At 47.1% G+C, this 27,109-nt stretch overlaps 1 protein-coding gene across 1 annotated transcript; it reads left to right on the top strand.

Annotated features, from left to right (window-relative positions):
* The first annotated feature begins 2,182 nt into the window (after positions 1–2,182).
* On the top strand, positions 2,183–23,992 carry PIAS4 (protein inhibitor of activated STAT, 4). Its single transcript, XM_010562275.1, has 11 exons — positions 2,183–2,306; positions 5,709–6,144; positions 12,209–12,293; positions 14,038–14,079; positions 14,499–14,589; positions 14,937–15,065; positions 15,153–15,258; positions 18,672–18,745; positions 18,907–19,067; positions 22,552–22,682; positions 23,616–23,992. Exons 1-11 carry the CDS (start codon positions 2,280–2,282, stop codon positions 23,819–23,821), a joined length of 1,488 nt encoding a protein of 495 aa, XP_010560577.1. The 5' UTR covers positions 2,183–2,279; the 3' UTR covers positions 23,822–23,992.
* The last annotated feature ends 3,117 nt before the right edge of the window (positions 23,993–27,109 follow it).

Below are 27,109 nucleotides of genomic sequence, written 5' to 3'. Positions count from 1 at the left end.
ACGGTGCTACACCGGGGACGGGGCCTCATCCTGCAGCGCCAGGGCTGACGGGCTCCGGCTGGGACCCCAGGGGCCATCGAGGTTCCTCTGGGGAGCCTCAGAGGCCTCCCTGGGCCGTGGCGTTGATGCCTCGTCCGGGATGATCCGGCCGAAGGATTCGGAAGGGCTGCACGGCACCGGGGAAGACCCCGCGCACGGTTTGGTTTTGGGGAGGATTCCTTCCAACCTGGTGCAGGCAGGAAGGGCCAAACTCCCCTCGTTTTGTCCCAGCGAGTTGGGAAGCTGAAGATCTGCAGGGTGAAGAGCATTACCTGAGTTAGGAACGCGTTAAAGGGAGGTTACATGCGGGGGGCGAGGAAAGAGGGACTCCAGACAAAAAGGGATGTAACTCTCCATCTCTACGGCATAAATATTTTGCTGCTTTTTCCTTCTCTTCAGCATCGCGGGAGGCCATCGCTCCACCTCCATCAGCTGCAGCGTAAGAAAGCTCACACAAACCCAAGCCACTCTGTCCCCACGCCACTTCGCCCGGTAGCTACGGTTGCTGCCAAATCCCCGGCACATCCCCAGCCCATCTGTCCTCTCCACCTTCACCGGTGTCAGGCAGGGAGGGACCGGCGGGATGGCGGTGGAGCTACACCCAGGATGGATTTGGCCTCCCGCACTCTCACTGTGACAGGATGAGTTATCAGCTGTTGGGGTTTCCATAGCAATCATTTGAATTTTTAGCACCAATACTAGCTTTTGCCAGACTGGAAGGGAACACTGGGGAGCCTGATTAACATATTGGCCTGCCTAGCAAACTGGCTAATTGCCTTTTTGTTTAATTAGCTTGTGGGGTTGGTGACAAGGAGGGGAAAGTGCTAGAAAACCTCTCCCAGCGCAGCGTTTCACCCCGACTACTGGGGTTACCTCCTGGCAACTCAGCCTGGAGCTGGAGAGGACGCTGCTGTGCACTTGCTGCTTAGAAATGGAGCAAGCAGACCCCAGGGGGAACAGTATCGGGCTTAGGAGAAATAATTTCTACCTACGTAGAAGGTATTTTTAATAAGTGATGAGTTATTGGAGGGAACGTCTCCTCCCCAAGCGCCCATGGGGGGGCACAAATGCTGCCCTGTGCAGGAGGGCTGGGGGATCTCTGGGATGCCATTGCCACGGAGCAGGTTGGTTTTGGCCATGAGGTGCCACGTGTGCCTTGGCAGGGAGAGTGTCTGAAGGGGAAGGCATGGCAGGAGGCTCTCAAGGCCCCTGAAGCAGACGCGTGGTGGGGGAGCGGTATCCCTCGCTAGCGGAGGACGTTGGAGGGTCTGGCAGCTCCAAGGTCTGAGATCCAACAGGAAAATCTGAGATTCGCAAGTTCAAGTTCAAGCGGAGGCTGCTGCGGGGTGAGGAGGAGGATGGTTAGGCCGGTGTCCTTTGGGTTTCTGATGAAGGCACAGACCCAAAAGCGCTGTTTTCTTGGGTTTTTCTCCAGAACGTTTTCTCTTCAGAAAAGCCTACAACAGCCACCCGCTCTTCAAAAGTGTTTCCCAGCAAAACCACGTGTGATCGGGTCCGGCGCTCCCCAGTTTCAGGACAAAACTGCCCTGGGGCATCAATGCCAAGGACACCCCAGGCCGAAACGAAGCACCCTGGCATACGGCCAGGAGCCGGGGTGCAGGGGGGGGCGCTTCCCCAGCCCTCCCCTCTCCTCCCTGCGGCCCGCAGCCTCCGCCAGGTTCCTCCAGCATGGCCCCAGCGCTGCTCTCCTCAGTGGGGAGGGTGAGCAGGACGCGGCCGCGCTCTGGGACCGGTACAAGAAAGCAGGGCCTCGGGACAAGCCCACCGGGCCCCGGGGCAGAACCAGGCCGACACCGGGCGTAGAGAGGCCTGGCCTGGGGCATCCACCTGCCGCCATTTTGGGGGCACCACTTATCACTCCTGGGGAGGGGGGCTGCGCTGGCACCTGCCCGCTCGTTCCCAAACTCTTGCTCGCTGAGCTGGGGGGGTGCGTGTCTCCAGCCCCCGCTCCTGTGGGGTACAGCCCTAGGGTCGCCGTTCTCATCCTTTCCCCCCCACCTCCCCCCCGTTTGGCGGGGCGCTGTCCCTTTAAGCCATCCGGGAAGGCGGTGCCGGGCGGGGCGGGGTTACTGCGCCTGCGCGGCGAGGCCGCGGCCCGCGGGGAGAAGAGGGCGCGCGGGGATTGGGCAGCTCGCGGCCCTCGCGGCCCCTCCCCCGCTGTAGCTGGGCGTCACGTGACTCGGCGGCGGCTCCCGGCGCGGTGGACGCTGGAGGCCAAGATGGCGGCGGAGCTGGTGGAGGCGAAAGTGAGTGAGCTGTGCCCCCCACCCCACCGGCGGGGCCCGGGTCGGCCCGGGCGAGCTCCCAGCGGGGTGTACCGCGAACGGCACGGCCTCGGCCCTGGCCCCGGCCGTGAGAGCTGAGGGGGCGGCGCCCCGGGACCCCCCCTCCTCCCCCCCTTTTTTTTTTTTACCTCAGGGGCTGCCCCGCCCCGGCCTCCGGGCCCGTCCGTAGCCCCCGCCGGACCCCGGGCCTGGCTCGGCCCGGCTCCTAGCCCCTGGGAGCCGCCCGCCCCTGGGCCTGCCCCTTGGGCCGCCGGGCCGGGCCCCGGCCTCCCCCGCAGTTAATTCCCAGTGATTAATTAGCGCAGGTGTTTTTTTTCCCCCCGCCGCCCGGCGGGGTCCCTTCCCCTGCTCCCCGGGCTCCTCGCCCCGTTCCCCGCGGAACCCCGGGCCGGTCGTGCCCGGTGCCCGGCTTGCTCTCCGCGGCCTGCCCTGGGCTCCCTGACCGGTTTGGGGCCGCGACCGGTGGGGCGCGGAGCGGAGCTGTCCAGCCGGGCCCGGCGGGCGGAGGGCTCGGGAGACATGGCAGCGGCCCCGGCCTGGCTTTGCCCATCTCGCCGTGGCTGGGGCCGGGGGCGGGAATGGCGGTGGGATGAGCAGTGCCCGGCGCTGGGGGGTGTTGGGGCAGAGCCCCCGTCTCTCCATGGCGGGGAGGCTTGGGGCGGCCTCTGAGGCTCCTCCGCGGTGGGGTGAGGTGAAATGTCTTCCCAACAAACGTGCCTGAAGTTGTGTTGTGCTTCCAAGGTGTCTTGTGCACCCCATCGATGCCTTCTGGGGTGAAATGTCCCTGCTCTGCTGTGGGTTTCTCCTTTTCCCTCTGGGTTCCCGTTCACCGGCACCTCTCTGGGAGCCGGGACTTCTCCGTGTCCCGCTGCTGGTGCGTGGCAGCGCAGAGGACCGGCCAGTGGCACTTGAGTGGGCTTTACCCAACAGCGTCATGGGGAAGCTGGTGTTGAGGGTGCTTACTGAGCAATGCCATCGGATGAAAAATGTTTAGTGCCTGCAGGATCAGCTCATCAGTGAGGATGTGGCTAGATGGCTGCGAAAATAAGATTTGGAAGAGGCTTGTTTTAGGAGGCATTGCCCTCTCCCTGCTGTTGGGCCTCCCTCGGTGTTGTGAGCTGAGCCCAGGACTCTGGGGAGGAGGTGTGCTTCCAAGGTGTTGTGGTTGCCCCCATAGTGGGTGTTTGATGGGCTCCTTGCCGCTCACATGCGAGGCCTCCTTGGGGGGAGGAATAGACCTTAGCGTTAACAATCTCAGTAGTTAATGTGATCTCTCTACTGCTCATACTGTCGTGCAGGTCCAAGCTTCAGTGACAGGTTTTCTTTGTCTGAAGTTTGTTCTTCTGTTACTGCTCAAATCTGGTCATCCTTCTGGATCTTAAATCCTTCTAAATGCAAACTGCAGAAGACTGTCAGTTCAAACTCTGCTTTATGCACCGACAGTCCCAAGTGACCGGTGGTGTAGGAGCAGTGAGTGCAGGAGAATACCTGTCTGCTGTGCTGCTGTGACTTCCCTGGTACTGCGCTGTTGATGTGCGTCACTGCCTTGACGTGTTTATCTTTGCAAGTATGCTGTGTATCCTCAAAGTGCCTTGGAGAGGACAATACGCTCTCCATTTTGTAGTTGAAGAAAACTGAAACGCAGAAACTAGATTTCTTCAAGATCACACAGGTAGTATCTAGTGAAGCAGCAATATGAATCCAGATCTCTTGAATCCTGACCTTTTGGCAATTAAACATCCTTTCTCTCCTCTTTAAAGTTATCTGCCTTTTTTTTCCTCTCATCAAAGGTATTTTGGGACACATCATGACTGCCAAAAATTTTAACTACAGTCAGTGATGTTTGTGTAGCATCTTTTGGGCTTCCAGATTAAATGACAGATTTCATGAAAAAAGAGAAAATAAATGGTACTTTCTCTATAGTCTAATTCCCACACATGCAAAAGTGGCTGTTTAAATGTTTCTGGAGTCAATAGTAGCTTTCTTAATTTAAAATAAATAAATAAATCCATAGCCGTTTTATTCCAGGAAATTACAAGGCTACTATTAACTTCCACAGAAATCTGACTTTTATGCCTTGCCTTTTTTTTTTTTTTTTTTCCTAATTTAATCCTCAAACAAGAGTGGAGTATAGATTGGGGAAAAGAGACCTGCTGGATCTCTTCCTCTGTTTTTTTTTAAACTGTGGGACAGCTGGGGTTTCTTGAGCTCCTGTGTTTTCCACAAACCAGGAAGGATATTGAGTGAATATATGTGGGTACCTATCAAATGTATTTTCAGGGCAGCTTGAATTTTCAAAAGCATGTACTTGATAAGCTTGTCTTGTGCACTCATAAGGCTGCTTTGTTATGAGAGAGAACTGAAACATCGATCTGACCAGACTCTAGCTCTAGTTTAACAGAAATCATTTCTAGTTCTTAGTCTCATGGAAAGTTGCTCTATAGTATAGTATAGTATGGTCTTTGAATCTGCTGACAGTTACAGGCCTTCTGAGTTTCCGCAGCAGCAAGAGAGTAAATTTTTGAAGACGGAGGTAGTTTTTTACTGCTTATCAAAACACTGAAATTGATAATACCAGTGCAACAGCAAAGGCAGCTACTGGCTGTGAGCATGGGGGAGTGCTTGGCAAAGCACCCAAATAGAGTTTGGAGGCATTGTTCTCATGGGAACATATTTCTCTGTCTAATAGTCTTTTAATACCTTGCCATAGTCTAAAACACATGGTTTTTTTTAAAGGTCCTGTATATGTAGGAAGGATTCTGGAGGGGGTTTTTTGGGCACACAGATAATACACAGGTGCACTGAAATACAGTATGAAAGAATTGGTGGCCCTGGTTCACTTAAATGTTGTCTGCCTTCAATATGACTTTCATTTCCTTCCTTTGCCTTATGCTAATACCATTTTAGATGAAGTTGTTGATGTAGCTCCCTTACCCAAAGGTGCCTGGGAAGTTTGGATGATTTGAGCCTGTGTGCTAAAGGAGTTAATTTGCTCTTTCACGTGTGGGGGCCTGCTGTTTGAGACGTTTTCCTTTGTGGTCACTCCTGCTTCCAGTCAACCTGTCTTGAGGATGCTGAGCATTTATCACAAATGATTTTTGAGTGATTTGATGACTATCCTGTTGTTTCTCTGATTTTGGTGATATTTCAGTTGATGATCTCCTCTGTATTTGTGTTGCTCAAACAACTACCTAAGAAATGGGATGCTAATCAGGTGAGTAACGGCTGATTTGAACAGAAGGTTTGGTGTCTGTCTTCTAAGGGATGTTTTTATTATTTTGGATTCCAGTTATAGAGTATAGTGAGAACTGACACTTTGCCTTTTTATAACTGTAAGAACGTTTTTAATTTTTTATCCCCTAGAACATGGTGATGAGTTTCCGAGTCTCAGATCTTCAGATGTTGCTGGGTTTTGTTGGCAGGAGTAAGAGCGGACTTAAACATGAACTAGTCACCAGAGCATTGCAATTGGTCCAATTTGACTGCAGCCCTGAAGTTTTCAAGAAAATTAAGGAGCTCTATGAGACTCGCTATGCCAAGAAGAGCTCTGAAGTCGCGCAGCCTCAGCCACAGCAGCACCGGTCTCCCGAGGCACTCTCCATACATTCATCGTATGACCGCGGGAGCACCGTTGCTCGGACTTCTATCTCCACTACTAATATTGACTATCCTGCTCTCTATGGGAAATACCTTAACGGACTGGGAAGGTTGCCACCCAAAGTTGCAAAGCCTGAAGTTCGGCTGGTGAAACTTCCCTTCTATACAACCCTGGATGAACTGCTGAAGCCAACAGAATTAGGTGAGTTTTCAATATGCTGGTGCCTGTATGATGGGCTTGATCTGGGAGAGAAAAGTGGAACAAGTTTAAGTGTCAAAAAGGTCACAGTGTTTTCAAGGATCTGTAATGTCATGTGACAGAGGAGAGATTGATTAATGTGGTGGTGGATGCCCTTCTCTCCCCTTATATTTAGAGTTTAGGGAAGAATATTTATATCTGGGTTTTTTCCATTGCCTTAGAACAGGAATGTGGTCACTTTGAGATGTAATTTGAAAGCCTGTCTTGTTTGGCTGTAGCTTTTATATCCTTCGTTCGAAATGCTGCTGTGTTGCACATTGCAGTCTTTTGCTGTGAATCATAGTCTGTCTTCTATCTTCATAATTTGGCAGTATATTGATGAAAATCTTTCTGTGTTGGTGTTGCACCTGTGCTAAGCAAGTATGCTGGCATATTCTACGTTAATTTCAGTGCTTAAAATACCTGACCTAAAGCCTCCTATGGATGAAAGAGGGTGGTACACATATCAAACAGTATTTCTGACTCTTCTTTTGTGCTTGTCACACTTATTTGTGCGTGATGCTGTGTATTTTGAGGGGCAACTAGGAAAATTGGATGAAGTGCTTTTTCCCACCCTGGGCCTAGGAGTCTGTTGGGTTTTTTTCATTATTTTAATTCTGAGAAACAAATAGTATTGTCTCTGATGTTAAACATAATGTTCTTGTAGCAAAGACAGTATATACAGAGGAGAAATACCATTGTAGTCTGCTGAACTGCAGTGTCTCAAAGTCAATGTGGTAATACCAGGCTTCACTACTAAATGAACCTAGAACTTGGGAAGCTGGTCTGCCTTTGCTGAAAAAAATGCTTGATGTGCATGTGGATTGGAGGGAAAAAAAAAACAGATGAAGATATGATTGTGCAGGTGCAAAAAAAAAAAGACTAATTCATCAGAATTTATATCTATGTAATTTTCATCTTCATTTGGAGGCGTTAAATATGTTAATGCTGTGACCATTTAAACAGTCAAGGGGTGGGTGCCAGTGTAAAGCTAAAATATTTTTAAATGCTGTTTGGGGAATGCGTTAGTTCAGTCTTAAATATGGGGTGGCATTTGTTGGTCAGGAATGCAAATGTAGTCTTTTGAAGGAAAAAAATTTTCAAGAGGTGGAAATGTCCAGAGATAGGAGAAGAGCCTGGATATACTTACTGTGATTAACAGATTTTGTTAAAAGTTGACATTAAATCTTCTACATCAGATCAGAACCGAGGTCTCATTAAATTTAGTATCTCACCTCTGTTAGCTGACACCTCCCTCGGGTCAGCTTGTTCCTTAAAGCATATTTAACTAATTTTCCCTTTTGGTGAGAGTTTTGCCCTTAACAGTGGGGGATTGGTGGTGAGTAGCTGGGTGTGAACAGATGTTCAGTCTTCATTGTCCCAGTCAGCTGTTCAGAAGCTAACAATGTCTTCTAGACACTTGTTTAATTTTCCCAACCTGGTGACCTGCGACTATAATTCCTTCTGCCTCCGCCAATGTGAATAAAGAAGCATTTGTTTCTCTGTAAAACTGGGGTTATTTCAACACTGTATGGATATCGGCTGCTCCCCATTGCCACCTGGAACAGCCGGGTGCTGGAATAACTTTGACGTTACACTTGTATGGAGCTCTGCTTAGTGCGGAAGGATGATAAAACAAAGAGCTCTGAGGAAAATGGAGTGGTTTTCCATATGGAAGCTGTACCAGTTCATGCTTTGCTGCCCAGATTTCCCATTCTGTGTCTGGACCAAGCATAAGCTCCTTGTCAACCTCAGAAACTTGTAACGTGGAAGTACCTGAAATAGATTTAAGATCTCGGATCCATTTAGAAACACCCAGCTGCTGTTGTAGTACCCCATTTCCCTAGGCTACAAAAGAGGTATTTTAAGCATATAGCCATGGTGGGAGTAGGGGAAGCTTAATTTATATGATCCGAACTCCAATTGGAAGCATCTTTATTAATGAAAAGGCTCTCTTGCCTCTTTGAGATGATTGCCTTGAGATCAAAGGTGAGGTGGGCGATGCCTAATTTGGTCTGTAGGCAAGCAGATTCCCTGAAGAGCTATCAAATTACTATTATACTTGTAGACAGAGGTGGCTTCAGCCAAAAGCAGATAAATTAGGTGCATTGCAAACCAGCTAATATCTCATATTTGGTAACTGCACACACAATTTCAGTCAATTTAAGTATTGAATTTAGCATCTGAGTTATCTACATTAAAACAGCTTCTGCCGCAGCTTTCTGGTTTGGTCTAAGGACATCAACATAAAAGAATTCTTCTAATTTACTGAAATCACCGCAATTCTCTTGGGTAGATAAGGCTTAAAATTAAGATTGATCAGATACCTTTTAGAGGGAATGAATGCTAATATCTGTCCTGCATTGTATTTTAAGTAGCTAACAAGCAGAGTATTTATGTGAGCTCTGTGGTGTCTGAGCACCTTGCTGATAAGTGTACTTATCCTCTGGCACCTTTTTGGGTAAAACAGTGTGAATATAGTTTTTGACAGTAATGGTGTGCTGTAAGGAATTCTGAATATTTTTTTTTTGTTCTGAATGTTAGCTGTGACAGCCTGTACTTGCTGTAGATACTGAGGCTTCTGGTCTTCTCCTGGAGGCATGCCAAAGGAGATCTTGTGATGTAGTAGGAGGAGAAGGCCATGTAGGCTGGGATGTCCTGCCACTGTCAATGTAAACAGGATTTGTTTGGGTTTTTTCCCTTTGATAATACCTGCCTTGCAGTGGTGGCGTTGCTCTTCTCTCGTGTAAGTAGTAAAACTGCTGCTCCAGCCCCCTCCTCTGAAGCTGGACTCAGTTGCTGTAAACAGGGCCACTGATTTTGTGGCAAAGGCAACTGCCTTCCCCTGACTGAAGAGCAAACACCACTGCATTGAGTGATCTCCAAGGAATCCTAGCAAAAGCACACACCCACACTGTTGCTGTATTCACCTGAACAAACTGTGGTATGTGTTAAAATGAGTGCTTCCTCCGCTTACAAAAATAAGATGCCTTACAGTCAGCTTGCCCCATCTCCCCAGACGCACATGAACACAACTGCCCTTCAGTCTAGTCAGAGTAGTTCCAATAGCCAAGGAGGAAAAAAAACCCCAACCTATATATTGTATTGTGCCCTGAGGTGGGCTGTTCTGGAGCAGCTGGGATCTGAATGAGGTCTCACAACAGGCTCCTCAGCCGTACAGAAGCCTCCTGCCAGCAGCTCATCTCGGGCTGATCTGCCTTTGGGATCTCCAGCCACGGTGATGACAATATGATCTCTCTTTCCTGGGGGTATTTGATGTCTTTAGCAGGTTTGACCAATAAGTATAATAGTGAGGAATGTTACGGTTTAAAAAAAAAAAAAAACAAAAAAACCTCTAAAACAAAAAAACCCAAACAAACCCTTGGTGCAGGGAAACCCTAAAACTCTGAAATCAGTGTAGTCCTTATTTTGCCTGGCATGGTCTAGCCTGCCAGATAGAGAGCTGCAGATGAGGTTGGCTTCCCAGAATGGGAATCCATTGCAATTACATTGGGCTAAAGTCTTGAATATGGTTTGCCAAGTTCTTTTGGGTTTTGGAAGTTTTATGTCTTGACTCATTCTGAGGATTGCTGATTGAGCTCAGTCTTAAAAATTGATTTCCTGCTATTGTCAACTGTTAAAATAAATTGATCCCAGCAGCCGTTTTACAAGTCAAGGAGCTGAGTTGTGTGCTAAGGCATCTGTCCTGGAAAAAGGATGAAACTCGGTTATATTAAAATATTTAGCTTTAAAAAACAGAATTTTTTTCCTGGCTGCTCAGCAGAGAAATTAATAACTGATTAGGTACCCTAAAAGTGTACATCTTGGAGTTTGGGCTTATTTTCCAGCATTAAGATTTTGAAGTATTGGGTCTTTACACAGGTCTGTCTCGGAGAGGTTTTTCTTTCAGTCTTTTGGGGAATGTTCTCTTGCGCTTTTCTCCGAAGCACCCAGTTCTGATTGCTGTTGGCGACAAGGTGTGCATGGACACATCCTGAGTCCATATCTTTTTGATTTTTTTGTTCTCCCTTCAGCTGTTTTTTGTTCAGGTAACTGGAATGCTTTGCGTGACTCTCCAGCAGCTTTCTGTGAGCACAGTTGAGAAGTACCCCTCAATTCTTGCCTGGAGAAGGGTCTTTCACAGTGAGGAATAAAGAAAGTGGGGAGCATGTGCTGCTGCTTCTCATTTCTCTTACTTCACGCAAAAAGAGGAGAGTTGTTAACCAAGTAGCTGTAGAGAAACGTAGGTACCTGACTAATCTTTTGTTTTCCTGCACCCACGGTTGCACAGTCAAACTGGGTAGCCCATCGGTACCTGGTCCTTCGCAGCTAGGGCTGCTGTGCAAACTCACCATCGTACCCCGTTCGTGGTAGCGGTGGTCTTTCAGCCTCAGCCCAGGAGCAGCACTCACTTCTGGTGTTGTCAGCAATGATGTGGTGTGTCACAGAAGTGAGAAAATGACCTGTTTTGAAATTCAATAGTGTGGTGGTTTTAGTGCTAGCATATTTTGCTGAAGAGGTGATAGCAAATTTGTTGGATACTTCACAGGGTTTGACTTCTGTCTCTGATGGCATCCTCCAGTGGCGCCAGTCAGTGCTGCTGGCAGCCTGCTTTCGGCATCTAGGCGCTCTTTTTGTAAAAGAAGGCCAAGCTGATAAATGCAAAATAAAACATGAACAACTCGGTTTTCCTAATCAGGTTTGCTTTGTCTTTGTGTAGCTCAACAATCAGGAGGACAGCATGTCTATAGACAGTTATTCAAGCAACAATATTAAAATGATTTTTTTGTTGTTCTTATCATTCATCACTTTCTAAAAATAACAGTCCTTATGAAATGCTTTACTTCTCAATGGTTGTTTTGATCAAGAGACATTTGGATGGAAACTGGAATTAAATTAAAAGTCCATAAAGATACCTTGATTTTTATTTTTTTTATTTCTGAAAGCCCTTTTTGCATTTTTAAAGCTGAATTACCAAGGGAAGTATCCATAGTCAGTGAATCAGACTGTCACCTTGTCTTCCAAGATCTTAGAGGTGCTGAGGTTTTACTCTTCCTTCATCTCATCTTACTCATAGACAGTAAAGCACACCTTCCTATTTCTCAAATTCTGGTATGTTGGCTTTGAATAAACAAGCAGTTGAAGTGATGCAAAGAAAAAATCCTATTCCTGCTAAAAAAGAAAAAATACAAGCTATTTTATCACTTCCTGTTCTTTGTATTTATCCTGTGACTTTCACCAGCTCAGGCCCTCGACTTCAGTTGGCAACGTGTACTGACAATAAAATTTAGCGTGCTTGAATTTAATAACAGGTACTAAGCGGAAGTCATAACATAAGTTTTCCACACCTCAAGCTTCATTTTAACCATGTTAAATGCATTTGATCTTAAAATTGTGAATGGATAAAAGGCCAATTAATCTGGGTTCTCAGTTAAGTGTTTCTGAAAGTGGAATGCTGTAACACCTTACCTATAAATGTACCCTCAAGGTCATGTGTTTGTAAGTCATGTTTTGTCTCATGTTTTTTGTGATGCTTTTTTATTATCTAAGCTGATCTTTTTGTTGTTGTTGTTTCCTTTCTTTTCCAGAATCAGTCTGATCAGTCTGGTGGTTTCATGCTTTCATGTCATGCATAGGTCTCTTCTTACGCTTCTTTGAGTTCTAGTCTCTTCACTGTGATGCCACTTATGGTTTGTTCTTATATGAACCCACAATTGCTGGCTCATTGATTATTTGAAGGGAGGAAAAATTAAAAAAAAAAAGCAGGTCCAAATCCACTGTGTACTATTAGTGTGCTAACTAGCAAAACAAGCAAGCAATAAATGAGCAAAGCTGTAATCAACAGTAGATTTACCAAAATGCATGATGATTGGAGTTCTTGTGCAGCTGTATGGCAGGAAACAAGACTTAAAAATAAACGTAGCTCAGAAAATAAAAAAATCACCTTGTGCTTAGCAATGTAAGAAGAGCTAGATATTATCAGTTTGATGTCAGTCTTTTTTTTTTTTTTTTTTTTTTTCCTTTTCAGTTCCACAGAATAATGAGAAGCTTCAGGAAAGTCCATGCATTTTTGCATTAACACCAAGACAAGTGGAGTTGATCAGAAATTCCAGGTATTTCTTGTTGTGTATTAACAGTTCAAGAAAATGTAGCTGTATAATTCCTGTGTGTTCTCTCTCTGTGGAAGCCTTTGTAATCTGCAAGGAAAAAGTTTGTTTGAGAACATTAGCAGACAGGCTACTTCTCATGTAAAGCAAATAGCTGGGGGAGGTGGGAGGTGCAGTTTTACTCATTTAAGTCCCTAAGTTTCTCTTCTGCTCCTCTAATCTTGCTTTTGAATAGTACATTTGGGCAGGAAAAGTGGTATGTAATTGTTGATGACCTAAATTCTCTGTTGAGCTTGTGTAGTGAATTCATTTGTGGATTTTTCTTTGCATCAAAAGTTCAAAAGCTATAAGTGTAATGCTGTTTGCATCTGAAAGAAAGCTTCCTTGTTGTAAAGGATGCTATAGTAACTGCAAAAGAAAACATCTTGCACCAATTAGGATTTACCCTGACCTCTGTCATGATGCAGTTTTTGATTCAAACAATGAAATGCCTAAGAAATGTCAGTGCAGGCAGTAAGGCTTCCTCTTTTGCTGACCTGCTCCGTTGGTCCTTGCTGCCATGAAAGGACAATGATGCAGAAGAGGTCCTCCAAAACTAAGCGCAAAACCTTTAAATATTTCTCTGTATGGTAAAATCATACTGTTATCATAGAGTTGAAGAAAGATGATGTTTCTTGAATATCCAGTGCTTGATTACTGTTGTGATCCCAGTAGGTCAACAGAAGCAGTACAGGGGAAGCTGTTTGAAGACTTAACAGAAAGGAAATGATATACCACGGAAGTCTTTAAGGGTGATAAAAGACTACACACATTGTAGCTGATTCTTGGTGGTCTTTTCTCCGTGTATTCAGATTTGTGAGAAGAGATTCAGTATCAGTAACACAGCTGAAATATTTCATAGCGGGGGTTCAGTGAGAGTCTCGAATGATCACTCAGCACAGGTCCGTCATCTTCCACTGCTTGTGGGTGGTATCCAGATGTGTCTCCCGCAGATCTAAAACTACCGTATCAGCTCTTGTCTGTCAGTTGAACTGAGGGTCCATCCCTTCGACCCCCAAAATCAAAACAGTTATACTAAAACACTGAATTGGAATGCAAAACGCTTTCAGAGGCAAACCAAGACTAATTTGGGGATCTTATCTAATGCATAAATTAGAGTATGTTTTGTACCTGTGTATAAAGACTACTAATAAAATGCCCTTGTTCTGGGATATGTTGCTTTCCTGATAGCAGCTGAAATCCTGTTACGAATAGCACTCCTGAAGTTAGCAATATTAACAGTTGTTCTGCTGGTGCCATAATACGTGGTTCCTTGGTTTGCATGAACAGCTTTAGCTGAATAATTGAACAAAGAGAGTCTTGAAAGAATGCTGTCAGGTAGACCTGACCTTAAAACCTAGTTTTTGTGAATGCTTACAAATCAGCAAAAGGATGCCAGGCAAATTGATATCTTTCACCCAACACCTTACAGTTTTGAAAACCCAGAGAAAGGCTATAGGATGGTGCATTAGGAAAACAGGACCACTGATATTTGCAGGGGGAATTGTACAATTAAATAAAATTCTGTAAAGTAATTCTTTAAAGGTCTATTAAAAAAAAAGAACTAAAATTCCCGAGTCTGGCAAAAGTCACAGCTGATTTTTGGTTGTTGTGGGTTTTGGGGTTTGTTTTTTTTTTGTGGTGGTGTTTTTTGTTTTTAGTGTTTTTACATAATTAATCTGAAGTTTCTGTTTCTTCTTTAATTTACTAGGGAGTTGCAACCCGGTGTGAAATCAGTTCAGGTTGTGCTAAGGTATGTCTGAGCATGGGGTTGATTTAACATCAGGTGCACAACAGGGGAGGAGGGAATGCACTACCAAAATATATTAACTTTCAGTGTGGTTTTCATGGCTACAAAGATAACTTTGAGTCAAAGTTGGTTGTTCACCGCTACCTAACGCAAGCATCTTAAACTCTACTTTCTGACCTCTTCCTATGTGTACTGCTTGAGTTAGCGCTGCAGTAGAAAACAGCAGCATGTCAGATTTTGCTGCCCAGGTATCGAGCCTGCATCCAATCTGGGAGAGCTGAGTGGAATTGGCTTTGCTTTGGCCAGATGAGGGAGCATGGGTTGGTGTGGTGATGGTTGGCTGCTGGTAGCTATTGATGTGCAGAGAGCTTTGAACATGCAAACAGCACAGGGATATTGAGAGACATGTTGTTTCTTTACAGAATCTGTTACACAGACACTAGTTCTCCTCAGGAGGATCAGTACCCTCCGAACATTGCAGTGAAAGTGAATCATAGTTACTGCTCAGTGCCGGTAAGTCAGCTCGGCCAGGAGGTGTGACGTTGCAACTTTGGAAGGATTTGTGTGATTTAGAATGAAATTGGTTTTGTGATGAATGCAGACAAGAAGCCAGAGTATAAAAGTGCACTGCTTAGTTTAAAGCTAATTTTCTAATGAATTAGCTATATTGTTAATAAACTGTTCTTGCAAAAAGGCTTGATCCTTTTTACTTTGTGCTTGGTCTGACTGTTCAGCTACCTTCTACCCCCCTCCTTGAAAACTGTGGGTGAGTAGAATTTAGCGAAGCTGATGGATAGATGTACCCATGTAGAAGCATCTTGAGTAAAAAAAAAAAAATATATATACTCTTTCTGCCTTAGGGCTACTATCCATCAAACAAACCTGGAGTGGAACCTAAAAGGCCCTGTCGTCCCATCAACCTCACCCATCTCATGTACTTGTCTGCAGCGACCAATCGCATCACCGTTACCTGGGGGAATTACGGGAAGGTACGTGCCAAAGGAAATTGGACAGAACTGCACAAACGAGTGCAAAAGAGCAGCCTTGCTCATTCTGTCCCTTCCTTCTCTCATTAGAGCTATTCCGTGGGGCTGTACTTAGTGCGGCAGATGACCTCAGCAGAGCTGCTGCAGAGGTTGAAAACCATTGGGATCAAACATCCAGAACTCTGCAAAGCACTTGGTGAGTATGTCTGCTTATGCGGTGGCTCGGGGAGGTCTGCTGTATGCCTGTCAGACTGCAGCATTCCTAATAGCCAGGCTACTAGAAACGTGCTTGGAAACAGCTGCCAAGTTTTATACAATTTCTTTCCTCCAGTTATATAAAAACACTTTTTAATTGAACGGACTTGCTAAGCTGTATGTCAGTCGTGTGAAATTGCCCCAAATCTGTGTGCAAGTGCAGCACTTCTGCAGTGTGCGTTTCTCATGGCTCTGCAGAAGCTCTGCATCACTTTAGTTGGATTTAGAATTTGTCCCCAGGTCGTATCGTGGTGAGTGCCGCTGAGGGCCAGTGTCGTTCTGACGCGAATGGCTTCATGCCTTCACCTGAGTAATTATGAGCTGACGAACATTACCACAGCACCTCGGCCTTGACCCGCACTATTTCCAAAGGAGATTTCTGGAGCAAGGGATCCTGGTGAAAATGTCCTGCTGCCCTAACCCCCCGTGAATCCTAGGGGCTGGCAGTGGGATTTCACCACCAGCACTTTCATATGCGTTGAGAGCTTCAGAGAAGAGATGATCCCGAGAGATGCTTATCCTAGACCACTCAGGTAAATCATCGTGGTATGAGGCAAATGCAAAACATTACTGAAAATGAGGGGAAGTTACCTTTCCAAGGCAGAATCTGACTTGCAGCTCACGAGAGTCTGGAGGATTTCCAGTTATTTAATGTTATTGGGGAGAGCAGTCTTGCTGTTTATTTTGCATGGGAGAACTAACACCGTGGATCGTGATGGTTTTTAAAACATACTATTCAGATCATGGACAACTCTTACTGAGTATAAGAAACATAATCTTGAAGATAGATGGCAGTTCACAGAGGAGATGATGATTTCGGGCATGTCCAGTCTTCAGATGCCTAAAGCACATTGTGGGACACACTGCTGCTTCAGCCAAACTTCTGATCTTCATGTTAAGTGCAGCATTTCTGCAGCAGATGCTGAACACTTCAGTATCTGTGTGCCACACCAAATAGTGTCCATGGCAGTCTTGATCAGATTAGACCGCTTTGACAGCCAGCACTTATGTATTGACATAAGAAATGGAAGTTCCTATTTGTTAGACATCCACCACTCTCAGAAGCCCAAGGCACTGGCTGTGCTCCCTTTTTTGCAGTTCACCAGAACCTTAAATAGATTGAGCAGAAGCTGGCTTTTGAGTTGCCCTAAACTGCGGAGGATCCTCACATTCTTCTCTGGCACTTCTTGAAACCCAGCTCAGCAGTATGTGCTGTTCCCTTTCAAGCAAGCACTTGCAGGATGGACTCTCAATCTGAGAGTGACAGGCAGAGGTTCTGAAAGCAGGTTTCTTGCCATTTCTACTCAGTAACAAGTGTGTGCCTCCAGTTCTACTGAGTTAGATAACTAACAGCTTTGGCTGGACTTCGGGGCAGGGATGAGTTGCATTTTGTGACCTTAAATTTAAGCAAATAGGAACGTTGTCTTCTTTCAGTTCCTTTGGCTTGTTACTGCTTGGAAGCTGTTTGGACGTCTGAAACTGGCAAGCACAAGTAGCTTGTAAACTTTGCTTTTGTAGCTCTGGTCTGTTCTGCAAATAATTCTGTATCATGTTCATTGCAATATCCCTCAGTACTCACTAAAGCTACCCTTTGACTTCAGTTGCATCTCGGGGCTGACTCATCTTCCTTTGCTTATGCTTCTGTTGACTTTAGTATAGGAACATTGTCTGGAAACCGAGATGCTTAGATACATGGCTGTGGATCCAAAAGTAGTCTTAAGACAGCTTGATTCTAATCAGGAGGTCCTAGAAAATGCCCATTTCTCCTTCCCATGTATCATAGTAATTGATGCACAGAGAATGGTCTTACAAAGAACTTTACAAAAAATTAAGCTTGGATGAAAAGTCTCCTAATGTGAAGAAAACAGCACCAAATCTTGTAATCTCGTGGGAATTTCACATCTGAGAAGTCACTCTCTAATTAGAGCTGTGTGTTGCAAAACTGCATGTAGCCTCATTGTCTGGAGACATCTTGTTATGATCTGAAAAGGTCAAAATAAATGGTTGACTTGCTCCAAATAAAAATGGTGATGGAAGTGTCAAAGGCCTTTTCAGACAGCAGCATTAGCAGCAGCTACTCTTTAGGAGCTGTGTCGTAGTTTAAAGCTAATTTTGTGTGTTGATTCTGCACCTTGATGCGGGACCTGCATGTGCAGGACCTGCATGTCTGCTGCTCTTTTTTATTTGCCTGCAGTTCCTCTGGGTTTTCCTTTCAGGATGCAGCAGTGGTGGCAGGATTCTCTACCTCCTTTCCTAATGCCTGATTCTTTCCAAATATGTGCTGTATCGCTGCTTGTGACTGTTTTTGCATGGCTGCCTTGCTCTTTGAGCTGTCTGCCCTGGTACCTCTGGGTCTGTTTGTGGTTCCTGTGAAACGGGCTGCTGGAATAAATGAGCTGGCTGGCATATAAGATGAAGAGTTACAGCCCAGTAGCACTAAGAGGAGGCTTGTTTATTTGATGGGGAAATGATGAGATGTGGTTTCCTGTCAATTTGACTGTATCCCATGTTTGCTCACTTCTGGGGGGACTTTCTCTGAATTTCAAGGGGCAGGGGGAGGCAGTTAACCCTGTCCTATTGCCACTGATCTTGGAAGGGAATAAAATCCATCGTGCTTATGCTAATGACCAGATAAGCCTAAACTGACTTCGTTCCAGAAGTCTTGCCATGTGCTAGAGCTCTGTCCATCCACTCTTTCCCCCGCTGCAGGAAGTCCAGGTATGTGGGTGTCTTAGTCCTCTCTGAAGTGGGACAAAGTTAACTCCCACTTGGCTGCCTTGGTATAATATTAACATGAAAAAGCTGGTCAGCAGTGTCATTTCCTCCATGTACCCCAGCTGCCCAGCCTGTAGTTTGTAAATAAGAGGTGGAAGGGTCGCTAAGAGAGCATTAACAGCGTAGCTAGCAGATAACGTGCAGACAGTTGCCCTCATCCCAACACCTAAGTCCATCCCAGCTCCTTCATTTGGTCTTCCTGGAGGAGAGGCAGCCTGTGCTGTTTGGCTGGGAGACCTGGGTCATTGGGAAGGGGGATTTGTAAAAAAAAGTGAGCTTCCTCAGCCAATAAATACTTCAGCTGGCCTGTAGGCCATGAACTGCCTCATCATGCGCAAGGTTTTCGGCTAGCCAAGCAGCGTCTCTACTGAGTTCTGCAGGTTGCGCAAGCCTGGTCCAATACCACAGCTTTCTGTCTCCTATGTGCTCTGTCCCTGACTGGCAGAGGTTGTCATCTGTGGGGAAAATGACTCGTATACAGCCAAGGGCTGTTGGTGAGCTGCTTGACCTGTGCTACACGCTGTTTCCAAGGTTTAAGTTTGCATCTGTTAAATTTTGTGCTCTCTACTCTTACTGCAGTAAAAGAGAAGCTACGCTTGGATCCAGACAGTGAAATTGCCACTACAGGTGTTCGCGTCTCTCTTATCTGTCCGGTAAGCCTTTGCAATATATTTTAGTCTGTTTTTGTCAAGAAACCCTATTCTACTGTCAGACCACCTTTGCAAACTAACGAACGTTTTTGCTTAGGAGGAGAACTGTCTGGTGATGGCTTGGGTGGGTTTTATTGCTGATCATCTGCTTTTTGGTTCAACAGCTAGTGAAGATGCGGCTGTCTGTCCCGTGCCGGGCGGAGACCTGTGCACATCTGCAGTGCTTTGATGCAGTCTTCTACCTACAGATGAATGAGAAAAAGCCCACATGGATGTGCCCTGTGTGTGACAAACCAGCACCCTATGACCAGCTCATAATTGATGGGTGAGTACCTACACTTCTCTGTCCTCAACCCCTTTCTTTTCTCTGCTGAGTGTGGCATCTTGTCTTTTGGTCTGTGCGTCTGATTGAAGTTCACCTCAAAACAAAGTTGGAAGCTTATTCTGCTGGTGCATAATATTCTGACTTAATTGTCTTGGTGTGTTAGAGCAAGACTTGACTGTTTGTCTGCCATTCTTAATTTTTGGATTACACTGAAGCGTTTTGAGAATCAAGCTTTTACTGCCTCACTCTTTTCATCAGGCTGATGAACCTGCACAACTAGCTGCCTTGGTTGACTGATACCATGCTGCGTGGAATAAACCACTTTATAAGCACCCGATAAGGTGGTTTTTGATAGGAAGCATCTTGTTTTGTTGTTGGTATGAGGTGCTCATCAGCTCACAAGCAGTTCTTGGCATACTGTAAATGTGATTGGGGGATCTTCTCTGCCAGCTCTTAAACCAAACATTGTGCAACATATAGCCCCTGAGACAGCTACAAATGTAGTATTTGGAAAGGGAAGGGATACCTCAGTAGAGACTATTTGTGTTTTGCATGCCTATAGGGGGAAAAAAGCAGCAGGTTCAGATGCACTGGAGGGACAGAATTAAAATGCTTTGGATATATTGTCCAGGCTGGATGTTTTGTGGATCCACCTGGGGTTCCCTGGGCCTCCCACCCTGGTTCCCCTGGGGACACCCAGTGGTGGTTGATCCCTGCTACCAGGCTGAGCCTGTGCAGCAGGACCTTGGGATGCTCAGGGGTCCCCAGGGGCTCCCTGCTGGGGGTCACCAGCCCCCTTGGTGTGCAAGGGGACACCAGTGCACTTGTCAGGCAAATGGAGTATATGTTGGGAGGGAACCAGCTTTTGGTACAGCACTTTTAGAGTGGATTTGTGAAGGGCAGACTGCAGAGTTTTGCTCCAGCCATGCATTTGGGTCTGGCTGCTGTCCTGGGACTGCTGCCTGCCCTGTAGTGGGCTAGAAGGACAGAACCATGCCAGCATCCCCATTCTTGGTATTCCCAGTAAAGCAGCCCCTGTCTCTTCTGCATGAGGGATGTTTTCTTTCTACTGTCTTATTTTGAATGTGGCATAGCTGTAGTAGTACTGTAAAAGCACAGGAGGGAATTAAAGCAAAGTTCCAACAGCATTTGGAAAATGGTGAGGCAAAAAATGCATGCCCCAAGCCCTGCCAAGAGTTCTCCAGCCGTGAATTGGGGAAAGGTTGCTTTAGACTCGGCGCTCAACTTGTCATCTGGTTTTCAGTCCATATGGGAATGGTGTTTCCCGTATCTCTGGACTAGAGTTAGCTTGCTCTGTCTTTTTACCAAAGAGAAGAGCAGAGGGCTCACCATAAGCTAGGAGAGCTGGAGTGCTACAGTTCAGCAGTACAAGAACACTTTGGAGGTGATGCTCATATGTCTGAGTGAGGTTTGGTACTGGAAAGCTTGAAAACGCAGCTGTGTGCCAAGAGGATTACTCTAAAATACAGGAGATCTCCCTTTCCTTGTTGCAGACCTGGCAGACGGAGTCCTATATGCAAACTGCAGAACGAGCTAGGCTGACAGCGGGGGCCACCTGAGGCAAGCCAGAAAGCTGGCGACGATGCTTGTCAGCTCCCAAAATATGGGTTCCAGAGGCTATCTCTAGAGGAGAGCACAATAAATTGCCTGGCTTTTGTCCAAGAGTAAAGGAAGAAACAAGGAGTGAATTAATGCCAACAGTAATCTCCACCCCACCCCCACCCCCCCGCCCCAGAAGAAGCTTTGTTGCCTCAAAATGCAGGGGGCCTGTTTTATGGGCTGGGACCACTGACATCTTTAGTGGTGCTAGCCAAGCTGAGAGCAACCCTGAGGACTGGTGGAGCAAGATGCATGGTTGTTGGCTTCTGGAAAATTATCTCCACCCTCATGGCTCGTATAATTGGCCTCTAATGCAGGTTCCCTCAAAAGGAGGAAGAGTTTAGAGAAATTGTTTAGGTGCATCCAGCTCCCTTGGCACACAAGGCAGTGAAGTGAGCAGACGAGTCTCTGCCTGGGTGGTATATTCCCAGGGCCAGGCTGATAATATTCTGAGCATTGCTGCCTTTATAGGTACTGATTTGATCCAGGATTTGTGGCTTTTTAGACTGTCTGAAGCAGCCTAGGCATAGATAACCTGTTTGCTTTGTCCTCTGGCCAACACTGACAGGAAAATCCAGTTCCTTTGGGATCTCTAACAAGGCTGCTGAGACTGAAGGGGAAGGTACGAGGGGTTGGATTGTGGAACCTCCACAGGTCAGCACTGCACGTGTTCCTCCTGGATGAGGAGGAGGAGGTCGTCATCACTGGTGAAGGCTCAGCAGATTTCTTTGTCCCTGCTCTGCAGTGCTCAAGACTGGGTTTCAGTGCCAGTTCTGTTGGATGAAGGTAGTCTTCAGACCTCCCTTGAAAGTAAGCTGGAGGGAACCTGGCAGTCACAGCTGGATGTTGCTAGTCAAAAAAGGGGCGTAGGCACCTGAGGAGGTAGTTGGTTGGTCAAGTCTAAGATCCTCTGGGCCCTGCCAGCTTTTTTGGAATTGCAGCCTTGGTGGTTGTTCTGCTGGATGACAGGACCGTCTGTGGAAACGCCTTTCCTACTTCAGCTGGGAGAAAGCAGAAACTTTCTCCCACTACTGTGCCATGAATAGTTATCTTGAGCTTGTAAGATCTTTGTTATTAGTTCTCCTTTATACTGAAAGGAAATGCTCAAATCCAGAAGTCAATAAGGCCTTGCAGAACAGTGGTTCCAATAGCGTGTCCAAATAAACATCCCAGGCAAATGGCAGGACATAGCAGAATAAAGCAAGTCCCCAGTTTCTGAGGCACAGTGAGCCAGAACCAGGGTCTTGTTCTGGTTAGTGTCTCTGCAATGAGAGATGGCCGACATTGAGGTATCTACACTGGGTCTATTTTCAGTGGTTGAACATCGGGGTTTTTTTCTGTTGCAGGAGGCTGCATATATTGTTTTGGTGGCTGCTATGGAGGCTTTGAGAAACAGAACTAGGAAGGAAATGAAGTGCTGCTTGTTGGATTGCTTATTTCTTAATGTCATAGGATATTTTGTCTTTTGCTGACGCCTTGGTGTGAATGTGTACCTGCACCAGCCCTGATGTAGCTCTAGATGGGGCATCAGATGTTTGTCTGGAAGCAGCACCACAGACCTGGGAAACTGGGTGAAGAGACAAGACTGTCTTCTAATTGCACATAATTAAAATGTTAGTTCATGGTTTAGGTACGTTGTCAGAAAGGACGGGGATGGCTTGCAATGTCAGAACCTGTACTTGTTTTATGGAAAATAAAACAAGCCCTTGACTGAAAGGGCTATCTGTTTGGCAGCCTTCTGCTAACACCAAATTTCTTTTAAATTTAGGGCTGTTTAAGGTGAAGATCCAGGTTGATGGCCCATCACTAAATGCATTCACTGATTGCCTTGAGCTTAATAGATGGCATCTTTTCTCCTGCCCAGGCTCCTGTCAAAGATCCTGACAGAATGTGAAGATGCAGATGAAATAGAATACCTGGTGGATGGCTCCTGGTGTCCCATCAGAGCTGAGAAAGAGCGGAGCTGCAGCCCTCAGTGTCCAATATTAGTTCTAGGTGAGTATCTCTGGGGCTAAAGACTTCAAATTACTGTAGGAAATGTGCACAAATTGCAAAATTAGAGTTCCCCAGCTGCCTTGGGAAAAGCTGTGATACCGTAACGTGAGTTTGGCTCTCAGAGGGCTTCCTCTGGATAGGCCCTTAATTTTCAGCCTCTCCAGAAATGAACACCATCGCCAGGGTGCATCGCATCCCTGCGGAAGAGGGCCCAGGCCAAATGGGGTTATTCCGCAAAGCTGGGTTGTTGCCAGAATGGCATCGAACAAGTTTGTCGGTACATTCACTTCTGCAACAACCCCTGAAATGTCATCGATAAGACCAGCCTGGAACAGCACTGTACTACTTTTGTGGGAAAAGAGGATTTTGACTGGAAGGGCTGTCTGTTGGGCAGCCCGCACAAGGCCAGGTCCTCTCGCAATGGTGACGTCTATGGACGGGGTTGGCAGTGTTGTTGCGTAGCTTCTGGCTTTGGCCGAGCCAGTTCCCGGTTCTCAGGCAGGTGCCGTTGGGCACTGTAGCAAGTTCTGACCCCAGAGAGAGCATCAGGTTTGTGGCATCGGCTCAGTTTTTAGGCAGCTGCTTGAACGGAGTTTGTTTCATGCACTCCTTTGCCTTGTAGACTTGACATCAGGAAGCATTTCTTTACCAAGAGGGTGTCAAAACACTGGAGCAGCCTTCCTCAACAGGTGGTCGATGCCCCAAGCCTGTCAGTGTTTAAGAGGCATTTGGATAATGCCCTTAAGAACATGCTTTAACTTTTGGTCAGCCCTGAAGCAGTCAGGCAGTTGGCCTAGATGATCATTGTAGGTCCCTTCCGACTGAACTATTCTGTTCCAAGTACCACACAGCCATGAGAGACCAAGAGTATCGGAGCGTCCCTAAACTGGGCATGAAATGTCTTAATTAGTTCTCTTTCCCCACTCCTTTCAGGTTCTTCAGATGTGAACGGGCTGTTGCCCACTCCTAACGGTAACGGTGAGAATGGCAAGGCCACTGCTGACGTTGTGGATTTAACACTGGACAGCTCATCATCGGAGGAAGAGGAGGAAGAAGATGAGGAGGATGATGACGATGATGAGGGACCACAACCAAAACGACGCTGCTCTTATGAGAAAGGTTTAGTTTCTGCCTGCTGACTGCGGAAGCAGCTCTGAATCTCAGAATGGACAGACTTGAATACTCTGGTGCTTATTAAACTGGAGGAGGGGGAGACTGTCTTCTCCCACCTCATCTCCCTTCCTCCCTGATCTCCTTTGACTTTCCTATTCCAAATTAATCATTAAAACAAGAGAAAAAGAAAAAAAGAGAAAAAAAAAAAACCACCACAAAAGAAAAACAAACCATTGAGCTGCTTCTTGGTTGGAAGACGACCCCACTCAAAGCCTGACCCTGAACTGGAGCCTGAAGTAAGGAAAGTGTCTTAAGCCAGGCAGTCAGAATCCACAGCTCGCTGGTCTCTGCTGCCCTTCACCAGGACGGTTTGAATCGGTGGAGTTCATCTGCAGATCTACAGGACATCTAACTCCCGTGCATCTCCAAAGCTGTGTGCATTTTTATTGTCTTGTTAAATAACCATTCCTTAATTAATCTAAAAGTTTTTGCTGGACGTGTGAGTCCGGGGTGGGGAGGGGGGGGAGTGGGGGGAGGGACAGGAGATGGGTGGGGGGGGGAGGGAGGTTTGTATAACCCAGCAAGCATAGAGGGGATTTTTAGGGGTGGGGATGGGGGGCACGGGGTGAAAGGGAAGAGATGTACGATTGGAATCGCACTGTTCTAGATAGGAGCTCCAGCAGCTCTGCACCTCATGTAAAGAGACACGTTTTGAATCTTTTAACCTAATCCGAAGGTAATGTAGAAATTGTGCGTAGTGAATTGTTTTAGTTGAGCAGAAGCCATGGGGAGGGTGGGGAGGGCTCGAACCACAAATCTGTTGTATTTTTGAAGTGCAATAACTTGGTGTTTTTGAAGACTTAAAAGGGCTGCGCATTCCCTTTTCTTTGAGAAGGCTTTGTTTCTGGAGGCGGTGGCAGTGACCTGCAGGACAGCTGGACACCTGGCACGTGAGGAGGAGCGGGGTGGGGGGCGAGGGATGCTTGGGCCTTCGAGAAAATGCCAGGTGGGGGAATCTCAGTTTCTAGCCAACTACCTCGGTAAACTCCAATTCAGGTTTCTTTCAGTCACGAACCAGTGTGCGGCCCGGCACCGGCGCTGCTGGCGGCACTGTTGGCAGGGTGTTGAGGACAGAGCCGAGGGACGATGCGTGGAGCCCTGCGACCACGTGTTAACAGCCTCTGGACTTTTCCACTTCTCTGTTCAAGACTTTGGTCCCAGACCCAAAGCTACTGCTATGCTCTTGATGGCAAAATGTTGTTGCTTTTGAGTTTCCAAATGGTAACCTTTTTGACTTTGTCTTAGAGAATTTTTGTAATTAACTTTGCGTAAGCAGCTCTGCTGTTCCCACTAACGCCTCTGAACTCTGTTTTGCTTTGGACCTCGCTGACTTTTCTCGTCCGTAGATGAGAATAAACGTTGGAAGGAAGCTGGCCTGTGCCTCTGCCCCTTGCCATGCCCACACGATGGGCAGCAAGCAGGAGCAATGTCCCCAAGCCCAACAGGAGGGGGATTGCCACAGCCAGGGCCCCCTGAGCAGTGTCCGGCTGCGCTGTACCGAGACCCCCGAGCTCTGGGCAAGGGGTGCTCGGTGCCACTGGGTGCTGCCAGAGCCCAGTGCAGGGATGGCCCTGCTGGCACCCCAAACCCTTCTGCCTCCCTTCTGCCCTCGCCTCCCCACAGTCGGGGTGGGTTTTTTGGGGGGGGGGGAAGGGGGGCAACGGCAGCGAAACGGCAGAACCAAAGCCACGGCGCTTTCCAAAGCGCTTGTCGTGCGTTTGAGGAAAAAGCGAAGCACGGCTGATCTCATGTCAACAGAAAAGCCACCAAGGTCCACCCAGAACTGTTTTAAATCCTTGTTAGTGACTTGCCCAAAAGCAAAGAATTACCCTCTAAATGCTGTTGAGCAGGAAGCTTCGACCTGGCATATTTGGAGTTTTCCTCTCCAAATTCTCCCCAGTCTCTCCCGTGTGTGGTGTAGGATCCCCGAATCCCCTGCCCAGCACGGGAGGGCACCCGGCTCCGCATCCGACTGCAGACGCTGGCAGAGGGAGCATCCGTTGCTCCCAGCCCTTCCTGCCCATCTCTGTTTTGTCTTAGCAAATGAAAACTTGAAGGCGAAGTGGGGGGGGGGGTAAAAAAAAAAAAACAAAAACGAAAAAAAAAACCAACAAACCCCATGCTTTCTCCCCAGGCATCTTGCGAGGGTGTCCCGGCCGGCAGCCGTGGGCAGGGGGGAGTGGGCAGCAGGCAGGGAGGCAGCTGCATCTCGCTTGCTCTTCCGCTGTTTCCAGTCTTGCTCCCACAGAGAAACTCTTATTTGTATGACATAAGCTTTTCTTTTTCTTCTCTTTTTTTTCTTCTGTTTGCGTGTAAGCAATATGTTTTCAGGTTTAAAAGGGGGCGGGGGTGGGAAGGGGGATTAAAACAAAAGAAAACCTGGGTAGAGCTCAAAAATTAAGTTTTACTGTATAAAGTTCTGTGGCTCGCATCCCTGGCTGCACAGTAGCTTTAGAGTCCAGTTTTTTCTAATATTTGTATTCTAATTTAATTGCTTTTAAATTTTCCAGGCCAAGCCACTGTTTGGAAACATCATGCTTCTGTTACTGCTTTCTGTTTGAGTTGGCCAGCTCTTCCTGTACATATGTTTTTTCTTATATCCTGTTTTTTTCTTTTTTTGTAAAGAGAAGAGAAAAAACAAAAAGAAAATTATTTTTCTTTCCCTCAGTACACATTCTTCAAAGTTCAAATTATAGTGTTTGTTAAATAAAAAGAAAGATTTACATTTAATTCGGTGTCGGCTTGTTGGGATTTCTCCCCAGGGTCCCCAGGAGCTCCGGGGAGCTCACCCCGAAAGGAGCCCGGGGAGGTTGAGGGGGTGTCTGTGCTTGGGGCAGGAGGGTCCCCCCCAGGAATTGGGGGGCAGCCGGACCCAAGAGCGAGGTGGGCGCGAGGGCCCCGTCCCCGCAGGCACCTCGGTGCCACTTCGAATTCCTCCACCTCCAGCGGATTAATCATTTTATTTATGAGGCTTAAAGGTCCAAATCCCGCTAAACCCGGGGCTTTGCCAGATAAACAGCCTGCTTTGCGAAGGCAGCCCGTTTGTGAAAACACAATTAGCAAACCCTGTAATCTGCACTAATTACCGGGCCGGGCCAGGAGGTCTCCCCTCCGGCTGGCGACGGCTCGGGGACCATGGGGGACACGGGGCCCGGGGGCCGGCGCCCACCCGGGGCCTCCTTCACCATCGAGTACCTGCTGGCGGAGCGGGGTGACGGGGGACCCCGCAGCCCCTCTCCCCCTGGCCGGAGCCC

Source organism: Haliaeetus leucocephalus, unplaced genomic scaffold, assembly GCF_000737465.1.
Source record: "Haliaeetus leucocephalus isolate CR32 unplaced genomic scaffold, Haliaeetus_leucocephalus-4.0 Scaffold157, whole genome shotgun sequence".
NCBI lineage: Eukaryota > Metazoa > Chordata > Aves > Accipitriformes > Accipitridae > Haliaeetus > Haliaeetus leucocephalus.
Note: the sequence above shows the minus strand (reverse complement) of the source record. Positions and strands in the feature narration are given on the sequence as shown.